Genomic DNA, 27,880 nt, shown 5'->3' with positions numbered 1-27,880 from the left:
CACTCACCTCTTCCTGTGTCCCAACACTGCCATTAAAAATGCATGCATGACCATTGTGTTTACAAAGCAAACAAACACTTGAAAGGAACACTATTGCTCCCACTTGAATCAAGAGAGAGTCAGCATTCTCAACAGGAGTCAGTCGTTAATGTTTGGAAACGACATTCCAACAAAAACCACCCTCATACCCCAGCATCTTTATTGCACTAGAAGATCATATGAATAAACAAATAAAGGACCGGATACACCTATCCCTCAAGTGGAACACATTAAACAAGACAGATGGCATAACAGAGTAAAAGACACAGCAGATAAAGCAGCAGAGCTGGGCCACAACTGAAAAAGGGGCAACTGACATAGGAAGAGAAGATTTAACCATAGTGAGAAGGTGCAAGAGAAAGAGCTGGTCAAGATGAGCAGACAGGAGAGTGTTTTGGAACATGGAACTGAACGGTGTGGACTGCAGAGAGGGATGGAGGGAAGGAACACAATTAAAGATTCCATGCTATTGTTTCCCTGTATACCTTTTAGAACAGGAGGGACACAGTACAGTTTAATTATCAGTTTGATGGTGCGACAGGGTAGTGTCACGGCCCAGGCTGGCTACTGGCAGGAATTAGACTCAGAGACAGAAAGCTGCAGTTGCCCACGTGTATTAAAACACAAAACACAGTAACATACAAAACACGAGGGTCAAAATAAAAGATTTAAAACAAAAGAACAACATACTTGTAGGCTGGGCATTAGTCTTCACTATCAAGTTGAAAACCAATACAACAAATCACAGCACCAACACTCACTTCACTCCCCCCCCAGCCCCCCGCCCGCTGTACAGTGTGCTGCACCACTTATGAATCTGAGACCGTTCAAGCTTCTCAACTGTGAATCTAAAAGGACCACAGGTCTGAAACACAAGGTAAAGTATTCATTTCTTTCTTTATTTTTAAAACACAATCAGTTGTATCATTCACATCTACAGTATATGAATCAATTCACACACACACACTGAAATCAAATTGAATTTGCAACCCAGCATTCAGATCATGGGCAGTAACCTATTCATTTTGTTTGCCTGCCTGATGTAAACGTGTTCATCAGTTCTACTAGATTTAAGTTTAAATGCGCCACAAGTTCATTTCAAATACTGTACATGATGATTATGTTCCTCATAAATCAGTTTCAACGGGTGCGGTGCCTCTTATAAAATTCATATTGCGGTGTCAAACAAGATTTCATTCCCGCTCGTGTTACTGGAGATGCAGGGCTGATCAGTGACCGATAGAACACAGTACTGTATTTTCAGACCAATCAGGAGGTAGAGTAGCTAAAAATACAACAACCTAGTAATGTTTTGAGATCAATAAGCTACCAGGAACGACACAAGCATTGATGGGCTGAATGACCTCCTCTCGTTCATACATTTTCTTATCTTTGTATGTGTTTAATTGAAGACATGAAGTCATACCTCCTTTCGTTTTTTCCTCTACAATGCACACGTACAGTGTCAGTTTGTCAGTGGCTTCCTTTAATTAAATTGGTAAACAGCAGTGTCTGCCAACTTGGATTTGAAATTTGATTCCGCCCAGTCAAGCAACGGTTTTGCTACAGCACTGTACCTTCAATTTATTAAAATATACCAATTAAACTGTAGAGTTCACAAATCAAGGAAGTACACAGCCTGCATTTCTACTTCTGACACCTGGAGCGCCTACACGCCACCGAAACCACTGCCACCGGTTTATCACTGGCTCAGTTGGGAGGACACACAGAGAGTCTCAAGTTTCTTAGAAAACAATGAAATCAGGGTTTCTGGAAGCACATTTACTGCAGAACCCATGCCAAGGTGTGAACGTGTTATTGTTCGAGTTCTTAAACAGCGCGTCTCATGAGAAACGCACAGCAGGTCTGGAATGCAGTACTCCTGTGAGAAACAGTATTGCCTTCTCACTTTCTGAGACAAGACTTTCAGACGTGAGTCACCAGCAGCAGAAATCAGATGGATTTGGTTCTGCAACTTTATTAAAAAATATACTGCTTGGTTGTTAGAGTGTGCAGGTTCAGTCAATTATGTTTGCCATCAGTAAACTGAAATTAAAAAGCATTTACAGTAGCTTTAAAAACAGCCCTTTATCTTTATGCCATTAAGTGTATAATGAACTATATGTACTGTACAACATGTATCGCCTTAAAAAAAGGAATTGTACAAAAGCATGACACAAGAACTTCAGGAAAGAAGAGGCTGCTGGAGCCTGCTATGAAGTGAACTGCAAACCCAGCGAGCCAGTCGAAGGCCCTGTCCACATTATGCCTTAAACTGGCTTAAAAGTGCTGAATACAGTTTGCGTCTGCACTACGCAGTGTTTAATACTGTACTCGAGACCACATCAGGGGGTAGTCCCGTGTCCAGTACAGGTAGTGCGATTTGTCAGAAGTGTGGATGCTGTAATACCGAACTATATTTTTTGAGTATCCTCTAATACCTCAAAATGCTTTCTGATAGGGCTCCCGAGTGGCGCATCCAGTAAAAGCACTCGCTAGAGTGCAGGATGCGCTCTATAGCCTGGACGTCGCCGGTTCGAGTCCAGGCTATTCCACAGCCGACCGTGGACGGGAGCTCCCAGGGGGCGGCGCTCAATTGGCCGAGCGTCATCCGGGGGGTGGGAGGGTTAGGTCGGACAGGGTTTCCTTGGCTCACCGTGCACCAGCGACACCTGTAGTCTGGTCGGGCACCTGCGGGCTTGTCTGTAAGCTGCCCAGAGCTGCGTTGTCCTCCAACGCTGTAGCTCTGAGGCGGCTGCACGGTGAGTCTGCAGAGTGTAAAAAAGCGGGCGGCTGACGGCACACGTTTCGGAGGACAGCGTGTGTTCATCTTCGCCCCTCCCGAGTCAGTGCAGGGGTGGTAGCGGTGGGCTGAGCCTAAAAATAATTGGGCGTTTCAAATTGGGGAGAAAATAATACAAACTAATTGGCAACGACTAAATTAAAAAAAAAAAAAAAAAAAAAAAAAAATGCTTTCTGATATGTATTGGCGTTATAAATACAGTACTCGGAACAGGCGCCTGAAGGAGTTGAGAACAACTATCTGCTGTGCCGTATGCAATTTCTGAGGCAAATAGTGCATCATGAAGCAACGTTGCTGAAATCAAGGCACATTGATATCTGGAGCGATGAAATCAGTCAAGGAGAACTTCAGAGTTCAAAACAAAAAGCACACATTATGATCAAATGTACCTTGTGTTTAAGAAACAAGGCTATAACGTCCATGCTAAGAAGCTCTATGTCTTCTGTGGGCACAGGCTCCATATTTGCCAGGTTGTAAACATAAAATGCAGTGCATGGTGGGATAATGTCATATTAAGTCCCACAGTCCACTACGCTGCTAGGAACTGTAACCAAATTATTTTAATAGTGTTTGTACGCATTAAGCCCTACTAAACATGAAACGGTACTTCAGTGTGGACACTGAGCTGGATTAATCAAAACGTTTCAGTACGGTTCTCGAGATCGGTTATGCAGTGTGGACAGGACCTAACCCTAAAGCAGTTCTTCACTGGGTGTTCAGTGAGAACTCCACATTACACGTTAGAATTAACAGGGATTAACCCAATAGGTCTTGGCTCCAGGCCTGACCTTTAGCTTTGTATTTAGCATTGCAAGGTGAGAAACAAACTGATGGTCTCAATGAAAAAAATATTAATTGTGCTTTACTTCAAATGTGTTCTCATAAGGGATAGAAGCGCACTTTACCTTGGACCTATCGGGCTATAGCTATTCTATAGGAAATTGGGGATATCTGCAGATTCTAAAGTACATCTGGTGTACTATACTGAATACTGCAGATATGAAGAAAAACCATCCATCTTCTGTATGTGTTTGTGTCTTGAGTGGTCACCACAAATAAAAGGAACACTTCAGTTTATGGATCCGTTGGAAATCGATTATAAATCAACGGCAAAAGTGCATAATAACTATATAACCCTGTGCGCATATTTACACACAGAGCAGTGCCAAAAGAAAACTGCTTCTTAATGACTTTGAAAAGAAAAGTCTAAAAAAGTTCAGAGCTGCACACACAGTATAGAACATTGCTTTTTCTCCACTTCTTTTTTGTTTAAAAAGGTGTTTTTTTTATGTTTAACTTTTTCATCCCCCCGGAGTGCACTCAACATTTCAAAGACATTTTTCAGAAGAAAACGAACCACCGTTGTACTGAACTAACTCTCCACCACTGTGCTGGACAGCTTAGTTTTCAGTCACCTTTGAGCTTTCTAATTGCATCGTTACCATAGCAACTATTTAATGTTGCACTGTGCAGTGATGTGAGACTTCAACAAAGACAAGGAGTAATTCAACACTCAACAAGTTGCATTACCATGAGCAAAGCACAGCCTGGGCGCAGCACAAGAAAGCAGAACAGACCTTTCCTGAAGCTGCTTGTGCAAAATCATAAACAAATTCAAGTTGCTTTGTTTGTGTTAAACTATCAGTTTGATTACGTTGTTACTGTAGATATCAAAGCATGCATGGCTCTAAAGCTACAAGCCAGATAACTGAACCCTCAGTTTCACTTTGAACTACTGCATACTGAAATCCATTGAATACGTTTAAAGGAACTGGATTATCTTTAATTTCATATCCACATTTCTGGTTTGGAAAAAGAACCACTAAAAACAGTGAAACTGTGCCTGCACACAACTCTGTTCAGTCACCACAGCAAGTAAATATGTGAGCAGGACTGTTCTACAAGCAAAAGCAATTCAGCAGAGTATAAACAGACCAGAGGCTCTTTTCAAATGCATCCGACTGCAATACCTCAGGTGTACATTATATATACAGTACCAGTCAAAAGTTTGAGTACACTTGCTGGAAACTAGGTTTTTTTCATAATTGACAATGTTTTACGTCTTATACGTTTCTGTAAATACTTGAAAAAGGAAACACATGTTACAATATACAAAACATAAGGAGTATCAAAGCAATGTTCAAGAAAATTGTCTCTAAATCTTGGATTCCTCAAAATAGCCACCCTTTGCCTTAATAACAGCCTCACAAACACGAGGCATTCGGTTAACAAGTTTCAGCAGGAAATCACCCAACATGTCTTCCCAGCTCTTCTGCAGCAATTCCCAGAGATGTAGGGCAATTGTGGGTAGCTTTGCTTTGACTCTTCTGTCCAGTTCGTCCCATACAAGTTCTATGGGATTGAGGTCTGGAGACTGCAGGCCAGGTCATTAGATTGAGTTGTCCTTCACTTTCCTTCTTAGCCAAATAGTTCTTGCACAACTTTGAGGTGTGTTTCGGGTCATTATCTTGCTGAAGAATGAAGGACTCCCCAACTAGCCGTAATCCTGATGGAATGGCATGCCTCTGAAGTATGCTATGATAGCCATGCTGGCTGAGCTTGCCATGGACTTGGTAAAGATCACCAACTCTGTCACCAGCAAAGCAACCCCAGACCACGACACTGCCTCCTCCATGCTTGACAGTGGGAACCACACATGCAGAACTCATGCGCTCACCCTCCCTGCGTCTTAGAAATACTCGGCGGTTGGACCCAAATATCAGAATCATGCTTAATCTTCCAAAGGTACTCAAGCCCATTTTTGCTCTTCTATTGATTTCGCAAATTTGGTTCTCCGATGCCGAAACTAACTGTCCTCAAGTATGTAGTTCTTGACTTCACTTGCCTGTGGAGTGGTATATTTATTGAACATGACTAAGGCTGAGGCGATGCATTGATTTATCGATGCATCGTAGCGTTTGACAACTATCGATAGTCAAGCCAGTGCATCGTTTTTGTGTAAAGGGTTTAAGCAAAGAAAAGCTTTTATTTTTTATTAAATTTGGAATTGGCCATTATTTTTTGCATTAAGAGCAGAGCTTCTCCGATTCCCTCAGGTCTGACTCACTGAATCTGCATGCGATTGGGCTCACCGTCTCCCCCTGTGAGTGTTTACTGATGGGATTGGATCTCTGCAGGAGTTAAGAGCGTGTGCTAGAATTACAAATACTGCATACATGCCAACAGTCCCTATATGGTCGGGACAGTCCCGATTTCCTAGCAAATGTCAAGCGTCCCGATGCATAGGAAAAAAGTTCCGATATTTACCATAAAAAAAAAAAAAAATTATTCTGCACAGTAGTTAGTGAAAACCACACGCTGTGCTCTTTGTGCGTCTGACACATCTGCTGATCACTAACTTATACAAAGGTAAGAATGCTGACTATTTTTACTGTCATGATGGTCGTGTCGAGTTGGGGGGGGCGATACGTCTATTATATGATAATGAGTGTTTTTTGCGTACGACTTCTCCCATGTGTATGACGCACATTTTCCTAAGAATGGCTTTTTGCTTGGCCTGCGACATTGAGACATTCACCATGCAATACTCGACCTATGGTTGAAATGGAAACCCCAGTCCCACTTGCAGCCAATTCACTCTGAATATCTTTAGCAGTCAGTCTCGGACTGTTATTAACCTTCCTCACAATCGTCTTGATAATAGAAACAATAGTTAAAATTGGGATGCTCAAATGCTTGGAAATGTTCTTGTATCCTCCTTCAACATTATGACAATAAATAATTTTCTGCCTAAGGTCTTCAGACAGCTCTTTACTTTTTCCCATATTGACTTCTTGGTAATGACAGCAATCATCCTATGCCTAACCCTTTTATACTCTCTACGAATGTTCACCTACAATCCAGACTTTTTTCTAGACTTTTCTAGAATTAGGTTATGCATTATCAAATTTAAATGTGTAGCACCTTGTAGACAATACTGTCATAGCATCAAAGGGTATGAATGCTTTTGAATTAGCATTTTTTGGAGTTTTGCAAAAACAAATGATGAAATAAATAATTGTATACCTCTATTTCCTCATCCACAAAACCAAAAAAGATTTTTTCCTAAAATTCTTTGTTTGAGAAATTTCTAGAAATGTATATGTGTATATATATATATATATATATATATATATATATATATATATATATATATATATATATATATATATACACACACACACACACACACTTAAGACATCGATACACTTAAGACTGATAAACATGGAAGTTTTTCATAACTATCTAAATTATCTTAAAGGGTGGTGGTATCACAGCAAATGCCTCGAGAGCCATTAAGGAAAGCCATTACGACTTTAACCTGAAAGATGCTTCTTGCAGGTTTAACAATTGTTTTTTTTTGTTTTGTTTATCTAAAATGTGCAGCATATATGATTCCATATTGCAAAGCCATTCCAGATGTCTTTAATCTTTAAAGAGGCCATGCATGGAGACATTATAAGACTGAATTAATGAAGCTTTGTATTGCAAGACTGAATATACAATAACTGAAAGCAAATGTATGGCTCGTAACCAGTTGACATAGGACTTGCAGAGTATATGTATGTATTTTTAATACATCATCATCAGTAAGGGGGCTCTGCAAGTTCATGTCCTGGCAGGGGACTAAACCCTGTACAGAGAACAACAAGTTTCTGATCTGATCTTCACTGCATGAACGCACGCTCACTTGAGGCTGGTTCACCTCAAGAACAGCCCGGCTAAAGCAAACTGCCTGAAGATTCCCTGCTGTCCAGATAAAAAAAAAAACCCAACAATGCACCACTGAAGTTTTTTTTTTTCCTCCTTGCACTACAGCAAAAGTCATCACTGCAAGTTGTTTTCTCTGCTGTACCCGTGACATTATCACCTTGTTAGTTGGAGGCATGTGGATCCAATCTGTGAGCCACACTTTAGATTTGTACATATACATATACAGGTATCAAAATAACCTATTATGCAATTGTTACAAAACTTTCTTAGGACTTTCTTTCAAGTGCTGTAGCACAAGTTTAATGCATCAAATCTAACAGCAAGTATGTGGAGGCTGTTTGTCTGTCTGGTTGTCCTTTACGTAATTTTGCAGTTTTACATACAGTATATAGAACTTGCTTGGCGTGATGCAATTTGCTAAGGACATTCTTTATGATCCTCAGGGGATGTACTGTATGGAGACCCCATACTAGTATGGAGTTCTCTGTTTGTCACACCAGGTTTGTGAATCCAGGCCATGGTGAACAACCTTTTCACATTACTGACGGCTCTAATTTTAGATTTAGAGCACTTCCTGCAATTGTTAAACACAAAAAAAACACAGAGTCTTAGAAAGCAAACTAAGCCCTTCTTCTGAAGTGAAATAAGCTATAGCTTTAGTACCATTAGAATACTAAATCAGCTAACGTCTAGTGTAAAATAATATATCAAATGAGGCCGTAATACAGTCATCAAATGTACAGCTGACAATTAGAGACTTAGATCAGGACTTTGAAAAAGGAGACCAGTGTCCAAAACCCACTATGCATTTGCAAACATGTACTGTGAGGCTGCCAGAGACAGACGGATAGACAGACATGCATGCATATGCCTCCATATACCCCATCATTGCCATACTGTACAAGACACATGACATGCAGAACGACAGGACGGTTATCCTACAATAAGTAACTTGTGCTAAAGAAAGTCCTTAGGAAGTCCTTAGGAAGTGTCATTATCAATGATCAATGTGTTTTCTAGGTATAAAATAAATAAATGAATACATAAATAAATTAGAGGCATACACAGACAAGAGGATCAGAAAGCCAGATAGCCTCCATATACCCAGTGGGGAACAATTAATCAACCAAGGACAAGACCAGGACTTGAAGATGGCAGCACTATCCCCACTCCATTTCAATTCAACACATATCCACAAAATGCCAAAAAAATGTAACTTTGCACAAATTAGATAACTTGATTGCTGTGATAAACATTATAAAAAAAAAGAAAAAGAAAATGACATGCACCATTAAACAAGGAGGTACAAAAATATCTTCTCATCTCACACAGTTTTCAAATCTTCATTTTAGATGCCCTTACTGTTGTGACAAGATCAATCGAGACTGCAGCAACTGTGCAGACAAGCCCCAATGGACTGAGACAATAGGAGGGCTTCAGGATCTCGCTTCACACTGCTGCCTCCCTCACCTTGCTGGCAGAAGGTGCTTTAGGGTTTTGTTACTATAAAGAAGCTTCCCAGAACCACCCCATAGGTGGTACTTTTGCTTCTGCAACAACTGGTTACAGAGCAGAGAATTCTTTACATCACTTCTCTAAATGCACTCATCGTGACAGTTAGTGTGCTGTTCACAGATTCAATAATAAAGGTGTATACAGCAAATGACCAATATATTTAAGCTAGCTTTCTGAAATAGAACTACAAGTAGACTTGCTTGTGTGTATCAGGTCATTGTCTTGCTGCATGACCCAGCTGCGCTTCAGCTTCAGCTCACGGACGGATGGCCTGACATTCTCCTGTACAATTCTCTGATACAGAGCAGAATTCATGGTTCCTTCAATGATGGCAAGGCGTCCAGGTCCAGATGCAGCAAAGCATCCCCAAACCATGACACTACCACCACCATGCTTGACCGCTGGTATGAGGTTCTTACTGTGGAATGCAACGTTTGGTTTTCACCAGACATAACGGGGCCCATGTCGGCCAAAAATTTCCACTTTTGACTCATCTGTCCATAAATCATTGTTCCAGAACTCTTGAGGATCATCCAGGTGCTTTTTGGCAAACTTGAGATGAGCATTCATGTTCTTAGTGAGCAATGGTTTCTGCCTTACTACTCTGCCATGAATCCCATTTTTGCCCAGTGTCTTTCTGATGGTGGAGTCATGGCGAGAGAGGCCTGCAGATTCCTGGAAGTTGTTCTAGGGTTCTTTGTGACTTCGTGGACAATTTTACGCCTTGCTCTTGGGAGTGATTTTGGCAGGACGGCCACTCCTGGGAAGACTCACTATTGTCCCAAACTTTCTCCATTTGGACAATATGGCTCTGACTGTGGTTCGGTGGAGACCCAGAGCCTTAGAAATGGCTTTGTAACCCTTTCCAGACAGATAGGCATCAACAACTTTTTTCCAGAGGTCTTCAGGAATTTCTTTTGTTCATGGCATGATGTGCCTCTAGAACCTGTGTGCTGACAACTTCACTCTGATGGTAAGGGCCAAAGTTAGTCAGATTTATACTGGGCAGGGCTGGCCCAAATCAGGCCTTGTTGTTAACCAAAATACTCAAACAGCTGACCCTAATTATCCCTTTAATTGGGTTGAGTTAACTAGGGGGGGCAAATACTTTTTCACGGCACTGTGTATATATATTATATATATATATATATATATATATATATATATATATATATATATATATATATATATATATAATTTTAGCTCAAAGAGCCAGCTGCCCTGAATCTCTGTATATATATATATATATATATATATATATATATATATATATATATATATATATATATATATATATATATATATATATATATACACACACATATATATATATATATATATACACACACATATATATATATATATATATATACACACACATATATATATATATATACACACACATACACATATATATATACACACACATACACACAGTGCCTATAGAAAGTCTACACCCCCTTGAACTTTTTTCACATTTTGTTGTGTTAGTGCTTCAGAGTTTCATGCATTTAAATGAGGATTATTTTTTCACTTATCTACACACCATACTTCACACTGTTAAGGGGGAAAAAAGTTTTTATTGAGAAAAAAATATATATATTAAAAATACAAAACTGAAAGATCATAATTGGATAAGTCTCCACCCCCCTGAGTTAATACTTGTTAGATCTGTGCCTTTCAACAACTTTGTCCCAGAGTTCTTTTGAAAGCTCCTTGGTGCTCATGGTTGAGTCTGCTTTGAAATGCACTACCCAGCAGAGCGAACCAACAGGAACAGCTGAATTTATCCTGAAATCATGTGAATCACTACAATTTAACACAGGTGGATGCCACTTAACTTGGTGTGTGATTTTGAAGACGACTGGTTACACCTGAGCTAATTTAGGATTGCTATTACAAAGGGGGTGAACACTTATCCAACCAAGCTATTTCAGTTTTTATTTTTAATTAATTTCTAGAATATCTTTTTCACTTGGAAGTTGTGGGGTAGGATGTGTAGATACATGAAAAAAAAAAAACTATTTTAATTCCAGGCTATAAGGCAACAAAAGGTGAATGTTTTTAAAGGGGTTGACTTTCTATAGGCACTATATATAGTCACCATATAGGAGGAGTCACAGCAGAGAATTCTGGTCCAGTGCAGTTTCCACACTCCTGGTTCCTTACTGGTCAGTTTCAAAGGGACTGGGACGAGTGGTAAAACAAAGGTACCACCAAATAATTTCCAATCCAATTGATATAACTGTTCCCATTGATACAAACAGAACCTCGCCATGCCTGAGGTGTCAGGAGGGCTTTAGTCTTGTAGATACCAACACAATCCAAGAAAAGTCAAATATCAGACGCAATCGTCTAAAAATTAAAAGAAAAGAAAAATAGCATAGCGATGTGAAACGTGGCTTTTGGACTTGTTAGGTTATTCAGGTTAAGTATTAATACTTTGATGTAGGACAAATAAATAATACCAACATAAACTAATCCAATTGACCTTCCATGTAAATAAATAGCAGGCAAAAATATATTTACTGGCTAGGACAGTGGACCCATTGCAACACAGGGCAGCTGTCCCATGTGGACATGGATTTTTTGTCTAAAACACATTTTTAAACATGAAACCATTTTTATCATTAATCTGAAATACATTCCCTTTAATAGCAAGAAACAAATAGTACAGTGAAAGTACATTACCTACTGCTCGTTAAGTAAACGATTCAACATAAGAAACACCCAATTGCAATACTTCAAGCAGTTTGTTATCTACCTATTCATACATCGACACCAAAAAACAAGCCTCTGAACATTCCTGTGATTTGAATTGAATGATTAATTCCTGTCTCCTTCAGTCTACTAATAATTAACAGGAATTAGCTCTGGTTACAAGAAGCCAGCATACCTACCATATTATATTGTATCTTTCTCTTGCTATCAGATACACACTGAGAATTGTAGCAGATTTTTTTTGTTCGATTTAAAAAAAAAAAAAAAAGGATAATTTACAGGTAATTATAAAGTACTTTGAAATGTTAAAAACAAGTTCGGAAAATAAAAATTAAAAAAATATACGGAGCAGTAAGCAGGATTTTCCATGTATGAAGAATTTCAAATATATGTATAGTAAGGCATTAACTTGGAGGGTGCAGGGTTGGGTTTGTCTCCTGAGAAAAATCAACTTCTGTAATGCAGGACTGTGGCAATGTGCCCCGCCCCTGTGTGCTTATTATGTGTTGTATGTTACGTGTTGTGTGTAAATGTTGGTGTATAGAGATTGGTACACGGGATATAAACGGGTCTGTGTTTCACGTGTATTTAAAAAGTGTAGATTTGTATTTAGGCACGAGGAGAGCACAAATCACTTCACGTGCTGGTTAAATGTAATATGTGAGCACGGGGTTGCACAGAATTAATTCACGTGCTGGGATTCAAGTGAATAATTAATTAGTAATTGAATCCCAGCACAACAGTATATATAGATGCACATTTTCATTCAGTTGGGGTTGGGTGTTCGGTGAGTGGAGAACGGGAGAGAGAGAAGGAGAAAATAAAACAAAGTAAGAACGTAAATTAGAAGTGTTTTCACTCACCGTGTTTGTTCGTCTGTGTGTGCACTGTCTAGTCCGTTTTGTTCATCTGTTTATTTTGGCTACAAGTGCCGTGTCCTGTTTTGTGTTGTGTTTAAAACCTTTTATTTTCTGTTCTGTTATTAAATGCTGAGCGAAAGCATTCGCTCAGCTTCACCAAACCCCAAATCTCTGTCTGTTTATTTCCTGCATCTGGTCTGACGCCACCCACTCCGGCCGTCTTTGTGACAAGTACACACTGTACATTTATTTAGATATCAGGTTATACATACAGATAAAACCTGGTGACAGGTTTAGGTATCAATGCATTTTTTGAAAAAAGGACCTAGCGCTGTCTCACTACATTTCAGGAATTTTTGGTCAAAAATTTCTCAGAATTGGTAGCAACGTGATAATAATGCTGTCGTTTTATCTTGTGAACAGGATTAAATTCAGCTCAGTCATTAAGGGCTCCTTCTGCGTATACAGTACAATCAACTAGAAGGTTAACGGTGTGTCCTCTACAAGGTAAAATACTCCTGTGTTTATTTTTATTTTTGCCCTTTAGCCAATCAATAATTATATCTACTTTTAGTAAATCACGTGGCATGTTGTCCTTGCAATGCTAGAAGTCTTTTCTAAGGTATTGTGCAATAACTAAAAACAACATTTGCACTTATCAATGTTTGCTTTTCACCGCTGGTTCAAAGTAGTAAGGGTGTGGCTACCTTACTACTCTAAAAAGTGCTCGACTCTGGCAGCTCACTGTTAATGCCCCTTAGAATTGAAAATGATTACCGTCATCAAGATGCACTTTCAGTACTTTACTGTCCATGATCACCAATGGAATCCCAACCAGGCTGGAGGTGTGCGACGCTTCAGCTAGCTTCCCACGAACAGTCATCCGGAGATACTGATTGGTAGTGAAGTTAGATTAAAGAATAGGTCACTACAGTATAGGATGGGGATGAGGGGCTACTGCAGGCACTCTGATCCACACAACAGCAAGACTCACAAGCAATTGTGTGGCTCAAAAGGCACAGCACAATTGGCTCACTGGCACAAGCAGCAGTAGATGTTATTTTAATAAGAGCCTAGTCAGAAACAGTGAACACACCATTACAGTGTTAGTCACTGGAGGAGGAGTCCCTGCAGTACATCTCTCTTTTCTCCCTGGGTTTGACCTCCGGAAAGCTGCACCTTTCACAAGCAAGTGCACACTAGAAGGAACGTGACGCAACAATGAAATCGATGCATCGATTGCTGATCTGTCCTTAAATTTTACCGAGCTTCGATTATATTTTGGTGAATCGATGTATCGAATTAGTACCCAGTTTTAAGTCTCCTGTTGCCGTTTTGCATTAACCTTGAGTGTGAGTGCGCTGCTTCTAGTGCTAGTACGGTAGATTAGCGCGTTGCTAGGATACACACTTCAAGCCTACATTACGCGTTGGATAAGACAAATCAGAAGTAGGCCAAGTACTCATGTTTTTTTAATTTAAAAATTAAGACAACACTTTTTTTTGTTTTATTTTTAATCTATTAAATCTACCTTTTGTTTGAAAGCATGTTGTGTTTGGATTATATGGCAATATTATAGAAAAAGAAGCTGAATTTAGTACGATAGTTACATTAGTCAAGGTTTGTGAGATTAATTCAAATGCTTTGCTTTTGGACATAAAATATTTATATGGGCTTCAGTGAGTTACAGGAAAATAATTCCATCTAGGGTTTCTGTGACGTCACAAATTACGAAACCGAAGGTTGAGTTTATAAACTGTCAAAGAAACCCGAGATGGAATTGTTTTCTCACTGAAGAGGCCCATCTATTTTTTATAATACATGGATGCTAATATTAAAAGACGACAAGGTTCAGCAGTACAGGTTCTTTTTTTGTTGAAAGTGATGGTCTCGAGGAGTCGAATGGGTCAAAGTTCAAGTATATTTTCCTCTAGAGGAATTATCTGGTATTATGCTTTTTTTTTTTTTCTTCAAAATGGCTCAGGATGCAAATATAGCCTTCATCCATATTTTATATAGACACACACACACACACAAAAACTACCGGGAAGACCATTCAGAAGTTACTTCTCACTCTGCAAACTGTAGCATAACATAACATGTGGGGTGCAGATAATTGACTATAGATTTCAAAGTCCATTTCCTATCCAGATTTGTCAAAGCAGATTAGCACTTTAAAAAGACATTCACTTTTAAGGTGGTTCCCGGGAATAGCGGGCATTATGTCCAGTTGTGTTGTTCCCATTCAAGAGTTTGTAATCTAAAAAGCACAAGCACATGACTCTTAGTATATTGACTGAAACACCACAGTACAAGGAGGGTGCAGAAAGCAAACAAGTTCATTCACACTTCGCTTTTCATTTTTGAGAATGTTCAGTTGATTTGATACTAGAGAAGCTCACTGTAGCTGTTCTTCTACGGCATGTGAACTGTAATCAACGTAAAATCGAAAATAAATCCTTCCAGGCATTTACAGGCTGCATTGCAACCACGGCCAAGATCTCCTAATCTCTTTCAAGGAGACTGGTTAAAGTATGTCTCTTTGGTTCACATACTGCAAGGAAGAATCTCAGAAAGCATACACATCTGTTTGGAGATTGTGTTCTTAGGTTTCAGAAGCGACCCAGTAGCAGGAGAGGAAGAGATAAAACTGATTTAGGAGGCAGGGGCCCTGCATTGCAAAGGCCCTGAAGATGTCACTTCCTCCAGCCCAGAGCTCTGCCGCAGGTGCACCGTCACACTTACCACAAACCCGTGGGCTGGAATCCACAAAGCAACTTAAGAAAATTCTTATCTTAGTTACCATGGAAACTTCTTAAGAATTTTGTAAGTTCATAATTTTTCTTAAGTGCAATTCACGATGATTCTTAGACAAAATATTTTCTTAAATATAAGAAAAAAAACTTACAAGAACTCTTGAGGTGACTTAAGAAAATTCGTAGCTCGTTCTATCATTAGTAGCTGCATATCATGGCTGTGTTTGTGGTTCAAGACATAATAAATGAAAATTTAAGGACTGAAAGGCGTTTAATAGCTCGAGAGAATCCCCTAGAATATCTCCCAAGTCACGAATTACACCAAAGGTATCGTTTTACTCGGGAAGGCTTCATTTATTTATTTAGACTACTTTACAATGACCGTGCTCATCCTACAAATAGGTCAAATGCACTCTCCCCAATGCATCAGATACTCATTGCACTCCGTTTTTGTGTGTATTTGAGAGCCATGTTTTAAGTTTAAGAACATAAGTTTTGGGGGCTCCCGAGTGGCGCATCCAGTAAAGGCGCTCCGCGCGGAGTGCAGGATGTGCCCTATAGCCTGGAGACTGCAGGTTCGAATCCAGGCTATGTCACAGCAGACCGTGACCGGGAGTTCCTAGGGGGCGGCGCACAATTAGCTGAGCGCTGCCGGGGTAGGGAGGGCTTAGGTCGGCAGGGGAATCCACGGCTCACAGCGCATCAGCGACCCCTGCGCCCGATAGGGCGCCTGTGGCTCTGCAGTGGAGCCACCAGATCTGTGTTGTCCTCCGGCACTATAGGTCTGGTGGCATTGCTGTGGATCTGCAGTGCGAAAAATGACGGCTTGGCAGGAGCACGTTTCGGAGGACGCGTATTCCAGCCTTATAGTACAGTGGGCTATTTAAAAAATATATCAAGTTTTGTTAGCTAGTTTAGCTTCCTTGGAAACGGGTTATGAAATTCCCTGGTAACGGCTTAAGAATTTCGTAGCTAAGAATTCAATATCATCCTTCATGAATAGAACTTATGAAAAAATCTTACGTAAGAAAAAAATATCTATCTTAAGAAAAACAGATATTCATTACAGCATTCGAGCAATTCCAAAAATACTACTCTCTTTAAAGCCTCCCCACACGACCCAGTTACAGTACACTCCCGACCACTAATCTGACAGTTTCAAAAACGGCAAATGAAAGAGAGATCCGTGTGATGTGAGATATTAATATATATATATATATATATATATATATATATATATATATTTTTTTTTTTTTTTTTTTTTTGTCCCATTTGTTTTGCTACGGCCTCCAGTATTAGCAGGCATTTATTTTCTAACAGCTCTGCTGAACAAATATTTCAAAAAGCCTGTGAGGCTTAATTGGGATTCAACAGAAAAGTTGCCTTTTCATTTCAAGATGCTGTCAAACCAGATAGTAGCCTATTCTTCATATCGTTGTGCGCACCATACAATAAGCAACAAGTAGCTTATTCATGGTCCCCATTTATTGTTTAATTTATGCATGTAACATACTGTATGTATGTCCAGGGCTGTTAAAAACATTTTCATCATAGCGTTACAACCGTGAAACACAGTTTTCTTTTCACCAAGATAACAATTGCTCTGTTAACATTGTTTTGCTTTTTCTTTCTTATGGATGCAGTCCCAAAACACACAGCCTTGTTTAAAAAGTCGTTTTTCTACTTGGGATATTATGCAACACAATGCCACTGTACCCAGAAAGGCATTGTGCACAGAGCCCTGAGTTTATATCAAACAATAACAACACTACAGCTATCAGCAACACAACGCCATCGTACCCAGTACGGAAAGGCATTGTGCACAGAGCCCTGAGTTTATATCAAACAATAACAACACTACAGCTCCCAGCAACACAACACCATCATACCCAGTACGGAAAGGCATTGTGCACAGAGCCCTGAGTTTATATCAAACAATAACAACACTACAGCTATCAGCAACACAACACCATCATACCCAGTACGGAAAGGCATTGTGCACAGAGCCCTGAGTTTATATCAAACAATAACAACACTACAGCTATCAGCAACACAACGCCATCGTACCCAGTACGGAAAGGCATTGTGCACAGAGCCCTGAGTTTATATCAAACAATAACAACACTACAGCTATCAGCAACACAACGCCATCGTACCCAGTACGGAAAGGCATTGTGCACAGAGCCCTGAGCAGACCTACTGGTACAGCCGCTACAGTAAACAGACCCTCTTCGGTTACAGTAGCAGCTCACAAAGCACATGGTTTTCTGCTGCTGACACACCAACACAAACTGTGGTTTGTGCAGCAGTGTTGGTAAGTCTTTAAATAGACAGAAATGACTCAACTTGTGCAGCATCCTCCCATTTCCTACTCTATACAGATAGCAGTAACACTTTTTTTAAACGTCTTTTTTATTAAAAGTATCATCTTCCCCATTCTGAGTTTCATTTGCCATTTCTATTCATTTAATAAAAGGAAACATGAAAACCGTTACAAACCACAACCCCCCCTCTTCCTTCAGTGATGGAGGATGTGCTCAGCCAGTTACCAGGCAACCCGAGATGCACAAACTATCGGATGCCATCACTGCAAACTCACCCAAAAACTGTGCCACTTTGTAAAGTTTCTCTTGAACTTACTGTTTGGCCTCCTCTAGGTGACACAAATACTCATATGCAATGTTCTGCCGTCTCCTCTCATCCATCTCCTCTGCAGAGAGCCTCTCATCATCCACAATAGCTGTAAAATCAAAGGAAGGAGAGAGAGAGAGAGAGAGAGAGGAGAGAGAGAGAGAGAGAGAGAGAGAGAGAGAGAGAGGAGAGAGAGAGAGAGAGAGAGAGAGAGAGAGAGAGAGAGAGAGAGAGAGAGAGAGAGAGAGAGGAGAGAGAGAGAGGAGAGAGAGAGAGAGAGAGAGAGAGAAGAGCACCTTAGTACAAATCAAACCTGCAATACTTATGTTTTCTGTTGTTTACTAGAATACCTGCCAGATATTGCCAGGTACATTAGTCTAAAGGAACGGTTATTTCTGCTAGTCTAGGATCACTGGCCAGACAGACAGACAAAGACGTATCTGCCATTGTACTGGAGAAGCAATGTAGTTTTAATCGTAAAGTGCCAACCATGGTAGCGGTTTTTTTTGATACTTGGTATTTTTACTGTACACCCACAACCCAAACAGTACAGCTGACATTTTTTGGAGAAAAAAAAAAAAGTGTATCGGGCAATGTTCTGGCTTTACAGTATAGCCTTCTTTTCAGACACAATAAGCTACAGAAGTCAGTAATTGTGTGTAGTTGAACGGGTGCAGCGCCCCCCCCCTCCCTCCACAAAGTGTGTTTAACGAGAGCCGTACAGAACAAAGCCTTTATTACTGGCTGTCTGCTGCCACCGCTTTACTGCAGAACAGAAACTCGTCTGGTAGAGTCTGGAAACAAAACTCAATTCAGAACCCTCCTGTACCACTTGCCTTCAGAAAAAGAATAGAAATATTTGTTTGTTATTAGCCACCTCTTCTTATAAATAAATGTGTAAAACATACCCTTTTGCAACCTCTACTAGTCTGGTACTTGCTGCTTGCGTTACTCAGCAAGAAGGCCTACATATTGAACATTTTATGCTGAAAACACCTGTCCAATGTTTACAATTACTAAAACCATAACTTCACAACAGCAAGGTTGTTAAGAGCTTCTTAACTGTAATAAAAAAAAAAAAGTTAACCCTTCAGTTTCCCCCTCCCACATACTTTTCCAGTTAGGCGCCCATGTAATCATACTGTATAGTGACATTACCAAAAGCACAGGGCCAAGTTTGAATAACTCAACACTAGTGTCATGTGCTCTAGTGACTACAGTACATACAGTACTGCACATGTATTGAAGTCTGTATATAACTTAAAATAAGAGTAGCAGATTTAGATCAGACCATATCTTTCAACTTCATATCTGCATGATGTGTCACAGCCTACTCAAATGCATGCACATGAATTTAGAACATAAAAAAAACTATATACTTTAGGCTGAACAACTCAACACTCATTATCCTGCTACAGTAGAAGATGACTGGCCTGCTCAAAAGCTTTCAACCTTGACAACGCTGAAAGCTCCTTTTTGAACGTCTTCATTTGTATCTACTGCCAGAACAATCTATTCCATCATTCAGTAGCATTTCTTGAGCGCTAGTACAACAGTAGATAATATCCCAAAGCTCAGTCATCTGATCCTGCACGGTCCACTGAAGCAAGAAAGCAAGCCATTTCTGGAACTGTATACATTCAGCCAAAAATGGCTGGGTCACAGGTTACAAATCTTGTTGCTAAGCTACTATACCGTTTCTTGTCTGAAAAAAAATAAAAAAAACACTTAAATTCACTAGCAGCAGGGGACACAAGTTTGTACATAGTAAGCAGGCACGAGAAAAAAAAAGTGAGTCATCCCTTTACCTGTTTAAAGGTAGCTACCTATTAAATATCACACCATGCCCAGATACAAAACATATACTACACAGGTACTGTACCCAGGTTCCTAAATCACTGACAGCACAACAAGATGGTAATCACAAACGTTCAAGCTGCTCTGCGTGTGAATTCTGACTCACGACACCTCTACAAGTATTAGTATGGTGTCATGACGAATTCGGCATTACTTTGAGATGTGTTTTTATGTCTAAAATGTACATCTCGCTTATAATACCAAAAGTTCACGACGATTGATAAATGAATAATTGTGCAAGTAAACACATGGACAGAATTTAAGGAAACGCTGACACATGTGCAGATTTCAAAATAAGGCAGGGTGCAAAATTTGGCACGATCCCGTCAACACTTTACGGAGGGTCAATTGTCCCAAACTTAATGCAGCACACAAACAGTGTTTGGTACCTTAATGCTAATCAATGGAATAAAATGGTTTAATAATACTATAGTGTGTAGGTTTTCTTTGCCTACGAGATTGACAATGATTGGTATGTATAGAGTGTATTGTATGAATATAAAATAAACTTGATCATACTGCGTTTGTATTTTAGCACGCTTTCCGTATGAGAATTCTCTTTTAAATCCCATGATATCGCGATATGGAAATGATTATCAATATCAAACGATATCCTATCAAAATATTGAACAACTTTTACTCTAATTTCAAAAAACTGAAAAAAAAAAAAAAAATACATGTCAACATTAAGGTAAATTTACCATAAAAACACAGTAACTTTTTTTTACAGTGTGCTGTAAAGCAAGGGTCACCGAGAAACAAAGTGTGTCCAGTCAGATCTGAACCACTTAATAAAGGCTTTCTCTCATGTCCAGGAGATAAACCCACAACTATACTTTAAGTTTCGTTTGTGCCGACATTTATAATTCAGTTTTCCCTCTACCAAGATTTAATATGCAAAACACAGTACTGTTTCGCCTACGGCGCGCTGTTTGTTATGTTAAACATGATGTGCCTGAGCCACCGATAAAACACGCAGTTGCAACAGGCACACCTGATTTACACAAACAGAGCCATCCATAAGCCAATACAGAGTGTGGACTGACACAGAGACAGTGGAGGTCAGTTTGTACTCATTATTACGAGAAGTTACAGGATTTCTAACTGGATTCTTGTCCGAGACAAGCACCATGCAACTGCATCTTTTAAAATGAGTCCAACATCTAATGAACATCTAGTGAACCAGAACATTACTTAACAGTCCGGGCCTTGCAAATGAATCCACTGCTCTGGCCATGTGCTTTATTGTATTTATTTTGGGTTTTTTATTTTTTTTATAAACACACCGACCTGAGTTCTACTTGTTTTTTCCGTACAGAAAGTCCCAAGAGAAAACCCTGGAACAGTGTACAATAGAGAGTTCTATTTTTATAAACACTAAAAAATGGTACAGAGTCCTTGAAAAATGCAGCATGCCTCCTTTTTCAAGGGCTTTTGACAGCCAGAGACACTGCAAAACCAGGAGCATATTGTAAACACCAGTGTTACAAAATAATCACACTTGACCACAATCGTATTTCCTGTGGAATCCATATTAAGCTTTCCTGCATTTGTATACGTCAGTTTTTCAAGCAATGCTGTGTGTGTGTGTGCGTGTGCGTGCGCGTGCGTGCGTGCGTGTCCCTGTGCCATCTCTTTCCTCTAATACATTGATACCACAGGCATCGACGGCTCTGCATGCACTGTGGTGACTCCTTGTCCTGTTCTGCAATTGTATAGTACAAGGCTAATTGGCATACCCGTACTCCTGTTCACCATGTTGCTTAAAGATATTGAAGACATGTTCTCATCCCGACACTAAACTCACTGGTATTGAGCAGTCTTCTGTAGTTCAGGGCGTGCTCCACTAGGAACAGTGATGGGTGTAAGTCACATGATGTTGATTAGAAAAAAAAAAAAAAAAACTCATAACTGGGGCTACTGTTTTCTTTTTTTAAAATTTCATTTTTCCGTGCTTATTTTTAGCTATTTGAGTTATGTAAATATCTTTTTTTTTTTAGGGGGGGGGGGGGGGGGGGGGGGGCTTTCACTTTGTGTGAAATTATTGTTTTCAGTTACTTTCCAAAATTCTTGGCTGTTTTTTTTCTGTCACAGCCCGTATAGTAACTTGATAGTACTTGCATACTTGTACCCTTCTTTCCTTTGCTGTCTTCCACAACGAAATCCTTATGGTCACAGGCATATTTTTCTGGGTTTTTTATGTGCTTAGGCATTTTTTTTACATTTCGCCACAATTTGCAATTCTGTTTTAAATCCCTTGAGTGTGTAAATCAACCCTATCAAACTGTAATACAGCTTTAAATCTCGCGAGCAAGAACAATGCTCTGTCTTAAATTGTAATCTCTTTAAATCTTACAAGCATGTACATTAATCCAATAGAAATGTAGGAATTTGCTGCCACTCAGTAGTTGGAGTGGGTTTAAAGTACTCAGAACGAATCCATGACAGATACAAGTCAGGAAGGAGGGACATTGCCCAACTGCACTGGGAATTCCAGTGTTTATGGATATACACCGATTTCATTAACTTTTTTTTTTTTTTATGAGCTGTGTTTTATCGTTTTTTAGCGGTTAAACCCTAAAATCAGAAGCTCTATGGGTCATTCCACGCCATCTCAACCAGAAAAGGGACATTTCGCTGCCCGTCCGGCTCAGATTTTCATAGAAAAGTTCACCTGGGGGTTTGCAGACACACCAAGTTCAGAAATGACAGCCAGCTAAGGGGAGCCAGACGCGCAACAGCACTGGTTGAGTTGGCATGGAATGACCCCTATTTATAATCAATACAATTTATACTGCGTCCAGCCTTTAATTTTTGAAAAAGGAGACAATTTCAATGTAAATGTTAAAAAATAATAATAATAAAAAAAAACACAAACAAACTGTCTGAGTATTTAAGAGACCTTGCATTTTATCACTCTCCCCTTACTACCAGCACATTTAAAGTACACAACACTAACCATAAACCCTCCAGTTTGAAACTGCATTAAAAAAGACAACAAGGAAAACAGAGTTTGACAATGACCCTCAAGACACAACACAGATCCCCAGTTCCAGGAAGAGATTTAATTAAAGGAAAGCCACCTGTTTTCTTATTGGATTGGAAGTAGGGGGCGCTTACATAAACACTGTTCCAGGCTACAACGACGTTATTAATGAGATATACTGAGATTACATTTCAATGATGGAACCGCAATCTTAATAGCGTCAGCAACATTACTGCCGACACCCCATCAGAACTGTGATGACTGCGTGCATTACTGCCGACACCCCATCAGAACTGTGATGACTGCGTGCATTACTGCCGACACCCCATCAGAACTGTGATGACTGCGTGCATTACTGCCGACACCCCATCAGAACTGTGGTGACTGCGTGCATTACTGCCGACACCCCATCAGAACTGTGGTGACTGCGTGCATTACTGCCGACACCCCACCAGAACTGTGGTGACTGCGTGCATTACTGCCGACACCCCACCAGAACTGTGGTGACTGCGTGCATTACTGCCGACACCCCACCAGAACTGTGGTGACTGCGTGCATTACTGCCGACACCCCACCAGAACTGTGGTGACTGCGTGCATTACTGCCGACACCCCACCAGAACTGTGATGACTGCGTGCATTACTGCCGACACCCCACCAGAACTGTGATGACTGCGTGCATTACTGCCGACACCCCACCAGAACTGTGATGACTGCGTGCATTACTGCCGACACCCCACCAGAACTGTGATGACTGCGTGCATTACTGCCGACACCCCACCAGAACTGTGATGACTGCGTGCATTACTGCCGACACCCCACCAGAACTGTGATGACTGCGTGCATTACTGCCGACACCCCATCAGAACTGTGATGACTGCGTGCATTACTGCCGACACCCCATCAGAACTGTGATGACTGCGTGCATTACTGCCGACACCCCATCAGAACTGTGATGACTGCGTGCATTACTGCCGACACCCCACCAGAACTGTGATGACTGCGTGCATTACTGCCAACACCCCACCAGAACTGTGATGACTGCGTGCATTACTGCCGACACCCCATCAGAACTGTGATGACTGTGTGCATTACTGCCGACACCCCATCAGAACTGTGATGACTGCGTGCATTACTGCCGACACCCCATCAGAACTGCGATGACTGTGTGCATTACTGCCGACACCCCATCAGAACTATCCATTATGACAGCGTGCATTACTGCTTGCATGGTTCATGTTTGTTCTTTGACTTGATACTTTTTAAAAGCTGCTGTGAAGGACAGAGGTCCATATTCAAATGTTATCCTCTGGGTTAATCTGAAGTCTAGCCCTGCTGGCAAACACAGGAGACAGAGAGTACACTTTGGAAGAGGATTCAGTGTTTCAGTGTATTCTTTGTGTCACACAATCTTAGTGCTGGAGACTACAGAGTAAAATATTCATGGGATGGCATACTGAACTCCTTTTGAAATGATTCTCTCTACAGATTGCGAGGCTTTAGATCAAGATGTGTTGTTGGTGGTGTTGTAAACTGTATATAAACAATAAGGAATTCATCTACAACTTTAAACACTCATTCCTAAAATCTCAGTATAAAGAAGTTACATTTTGCCTGTATATTCAACAGACAACACAAGAGTTTAAGTTATTTTTGGTTGTAAAAGATGCAGTAAATTCCAGTGTTATGTCCTATTTAATCCTATAGATTTGTTTGGTCACATCTGTTCACCTGTTTTCAAACAGAACAGATAGGTCACTTTGTTGTCTACGACAACAGATAGAAATGAAATAAGCCAGACACAAACCAGCAGCTGTTCAGTCTTGTACAAGCCTGTTGGGAGCCCCTATTAGCAGCACACCAAGGCCAAGATAAATGATTGAACACCTTAAAACAGTGGCCTAGCCCAGATAAACAATTGAACACCTTAAAACAGTGGCCTAGCCCAGTTAAACAATTGAACACAGTAAAACACTGGCCTAGCCCAGTTAAACGACTGAACACAGTAAAACACTGGCCTAGCCCAGTTAAATGACTGAACACAGTAAAACACTGGCCTAGCCCAGTTAAACGACTGAACACAGTAAAACACTGGCCTAGCCCAGTTACCACTGCTCTCCAAACGTCAGTATTATATTTCTTAATAAACTGGAAAACACAAACAAAAAGATCAGCGGGGGCTATTTATCTAGATATTGCCCATGTCAACTAAGCCAGGCCTCTTTGAAAATCGTGTGTATGCAAGTCCAGTATGTAGTGTATTTCTGTCTGTACATACATGCAAAAGCCAGGAAGGGAAGGGTCCTACTGTATTGCATTTATTTATTTATTTAACTAGTCTCACCAGAAATGAGCAAATGCCATATTAAAATAAAAATACTACGGTTGCCCCAACTTCTGTATTTATTACAGGACTGTAAAACATTTGTAATGGTTAGCAGGAGCACATCATTATCTACTATTGTACTTTGCCCTGCAAAAGGCGTGGGTGACAGCAGATGACTGAATAAGAGTTACTCAGTTGGGTGTGTGCAAGGATTAACAGGGCCAGGGGGCACACAGCGTTCTGTACTGTCAATGAATGAGCTGTGAATATTCTGTATTACTACATAAAAGATCCACAAAAAGGTGCACATTGCAGTACTTGCAAATAAGGTTGTCTCCACAAGGATCTTGCTATAGCAGTATCAGCAGTGATCTACAGTACATTGTGTGCAATGAAGTGAATTTGACAAGTTATTAATTAACATCTGCAGATAGAACTCCCAGACCACCCCTATACTGACACTGCCCACAGAAAGCCCACTCCTGATAACAGCATAAATAAGAATTGATCATAAACAGGCAATTACTAATTACCAAAAAAAAAAAAAAAAATAGTATGTAGGACTGACAATGATAAAACGTTTTAAAAATACCCATAATCCGTATTATAAACTTAAATGCACAGTGTGTTGTAAAACACCACATAAGGCGCTCTACTCTACAGATTTAACATATAGTTATATTGAAAGGTTTTTAAACTTGCTGTATATAATTCTACCCTAGGAATGGAGGATGAGTCGTCATTTCAAAAATTCTACTTAAAATCTGCTAGCCTATAGCACAGTGCACAAGCACAGCCAAAACCCATGGCCCACTTTATAAAGTTAAGACGTGGACAATAAAAACAGAAAGGTATTTAAGAAGGTGACCATTTATTTGGCCTAATCTTGAAAGTTGGCTACCCATATTATGTGATAATCTTACATGCTGTACACAAAACTGCATTTTCTGTAACTCCAGTTAAAACACATTTAAAACGGTGTACCCCTTGGCTTTGTAGTACACTACATTATTAAATACGGGTATGGTCTGTGTATGTCCTCCGGGCACCTGCTGTGTGCTACCAGGACAGGAGCGTAGAGACTGCGTCGAGAAGGCCAGCATTGAGAGATCTCTTCTGCGGTTTAGCATTGCATATGTCGAGCGCGTTTTATTATATTATTAGACAGCTATCTGTGTCACCCAAGCGCACCGTTTACAAAAATCACAAGTTCTGCTGTGCTACTGTAGAGCAAAAAAGTATATGCAAATTAAAGTGTATGTAAATGAACACAACTCAACACTACACCTGCACTCCGTTCTCACAAAGTTACCGTTGAAGACTGGTCTACCTGTCACCTGACCTACACACTATGCATGCATTTTCGTTTCCTTATATGTGTTATTTTGTTGTGTGAATACCAAACACACTTTAAATAAATCAATTAAAAAAAATCGGCCTAAACTTGGCAAACAATAAATAATCTCGACTTACATCCATAGCGCGGTCTGAGCTTGCTCGTGTTTTCCTCATAGTACATCCTGTTTAACCACCTCCAGTTTTGTAGCCCAGTCTGAATTTCTACCAAACAAACTTTTCCTTCCCCTGCTGCTTTTACTGCTTCACTTTGTCAGTTGTGTCGTGGTTTCCTCCTAGACCAGAAGCGCTTCTCCAGGTAGTTACAGCTATAGTTTCTAGTTTGTGTGCTTCTCTCTCTCTCTCTAAACCTTTCCCCGTCGCTCGCTCCCCTGCTGCCTGCAGTCTCTTTGCATGCACCTTTGCTGTGCTGCTTCTCCGCTCTGCACACTCAGCCAATTTCCTCTCCCCCAACGCCGTTACTTACACATGCTTTGCAGTGGAGTTGCCCGTCTCAATGGAAATGCCTTCTAGCGGCCCCTGGTGGCACATTGTAATAACTCTTTTTTTTTTTTTTTTCTTACGCTAGCGCCCAAAGGCGGGAAAAAAATAAGGCTCCCCGTGTGACAAGATGTGGTTAGAGCAATCTCACATCATGCGGTTTTTGTCGTGCGAAGTTTGAGATCATTTTACGGATGCCGTGCATGCAGGACATATTAAGGTACAAACACGTCTAGTCTAGTCTAGTTCATGACACTGTTTAATGTAATGGTTCATATAAAATGGTATCATTACCTTTTAACAGGTACATGACAATAATCAGGCTTGCTGATCTTTTACTTTGCATTCTGCATTTTTAAAGTGATTTGTTTATTTCTTATGTGAAAGTCCTTTCCCAAGCAAAGCAGCAGTGGAAGTCATGCAATGTGTCATGCAACGCCACTCTGCCATCACCCAGTATTACAAAACTAGTCACCACTCTAGTGTGTTTTCAAACAAAAATCACATGCATAGTCTGATCTGTTTGCTGTATTGTTATTGAGTCTGAGCCTCAATTTAATGGAGATCCAAGTTAAGACAGCAGCAAGTTACTGAATACAGCGGCATATGGCAGCAGGAAGTAGATGTCATTAATGGGGTTTACAACAGGTCAGTAACCGGCAGTAACAGGTCAGTAACCGGCACCACCAGCTGTGCTGAGTACCAGTGCAGTCACAGATATGCACGCAAGTAGCACACTGTCTCTGTGAGTCATCACTCCAGTGTTTCCATATGGTCAGGTCAGGTGCATCTGCATTGTCGTCTGCCATGTAGTGTTCAAACAAACAAGCAGCACTGC

The 27,880-nt window shown here is 40.3% G+C and overlaps 1 protein-coding gene across 4 annotated transcripts in view; it reads right to left on the bottom strand.

Annotated features, from left to right (window-relative positions):
- Positions 1–27,111, bottom strand: part of LOC117403549 (ras GTPase-activating-like protein IQGAP1) — a 100,072-nt gene extending 72,961 nt beyond the window's left edge. For 3 of the 4 annotated variants that reach the window (XM_034928592.2, XM_058988375.1, XM_058988380.1), the window contains exons 1-2: positions 26,680–27,022; positions 18,048–18,147 (exon numbers count right to left, since the gene is read on the bottom strand). In XM_034928592.2, coding sequence (XP_034784483.2) covers positions 18,048–18,147; positions 26,680–26,725 — 146 coding nt within the window. In that variant the 5' untranslated portion in view covers positions 26,726–27,022. The other variant, XM_058988370.1, reaches the window with a different exon arrangement.
- Between the last annotated feature and the right edge of the window lie 769 nt (positions 27,112–27,880).

This window comes from Acipenser ruthenus, chromosome 2 (genome assembly GCF_902713425.1).
Source record: "Acipenser ruthenus chromosome 2, fAciRut3.2 maternal haplotype, whole genome shotgun sequence".
In the NCBI taxonomy this organism is placed as follows: domain Eukaryota; kingdom Metazoa; phylum Chordata; class Actinopteri; order Acipenseriformes; family Acipenseridae; genus Acipenser; species Acipenser ruthenus.
Note: the sequence above shows the minus strand (reverse complement) of the source record. Positions and strands in the feature narration are given on the sequence as shown.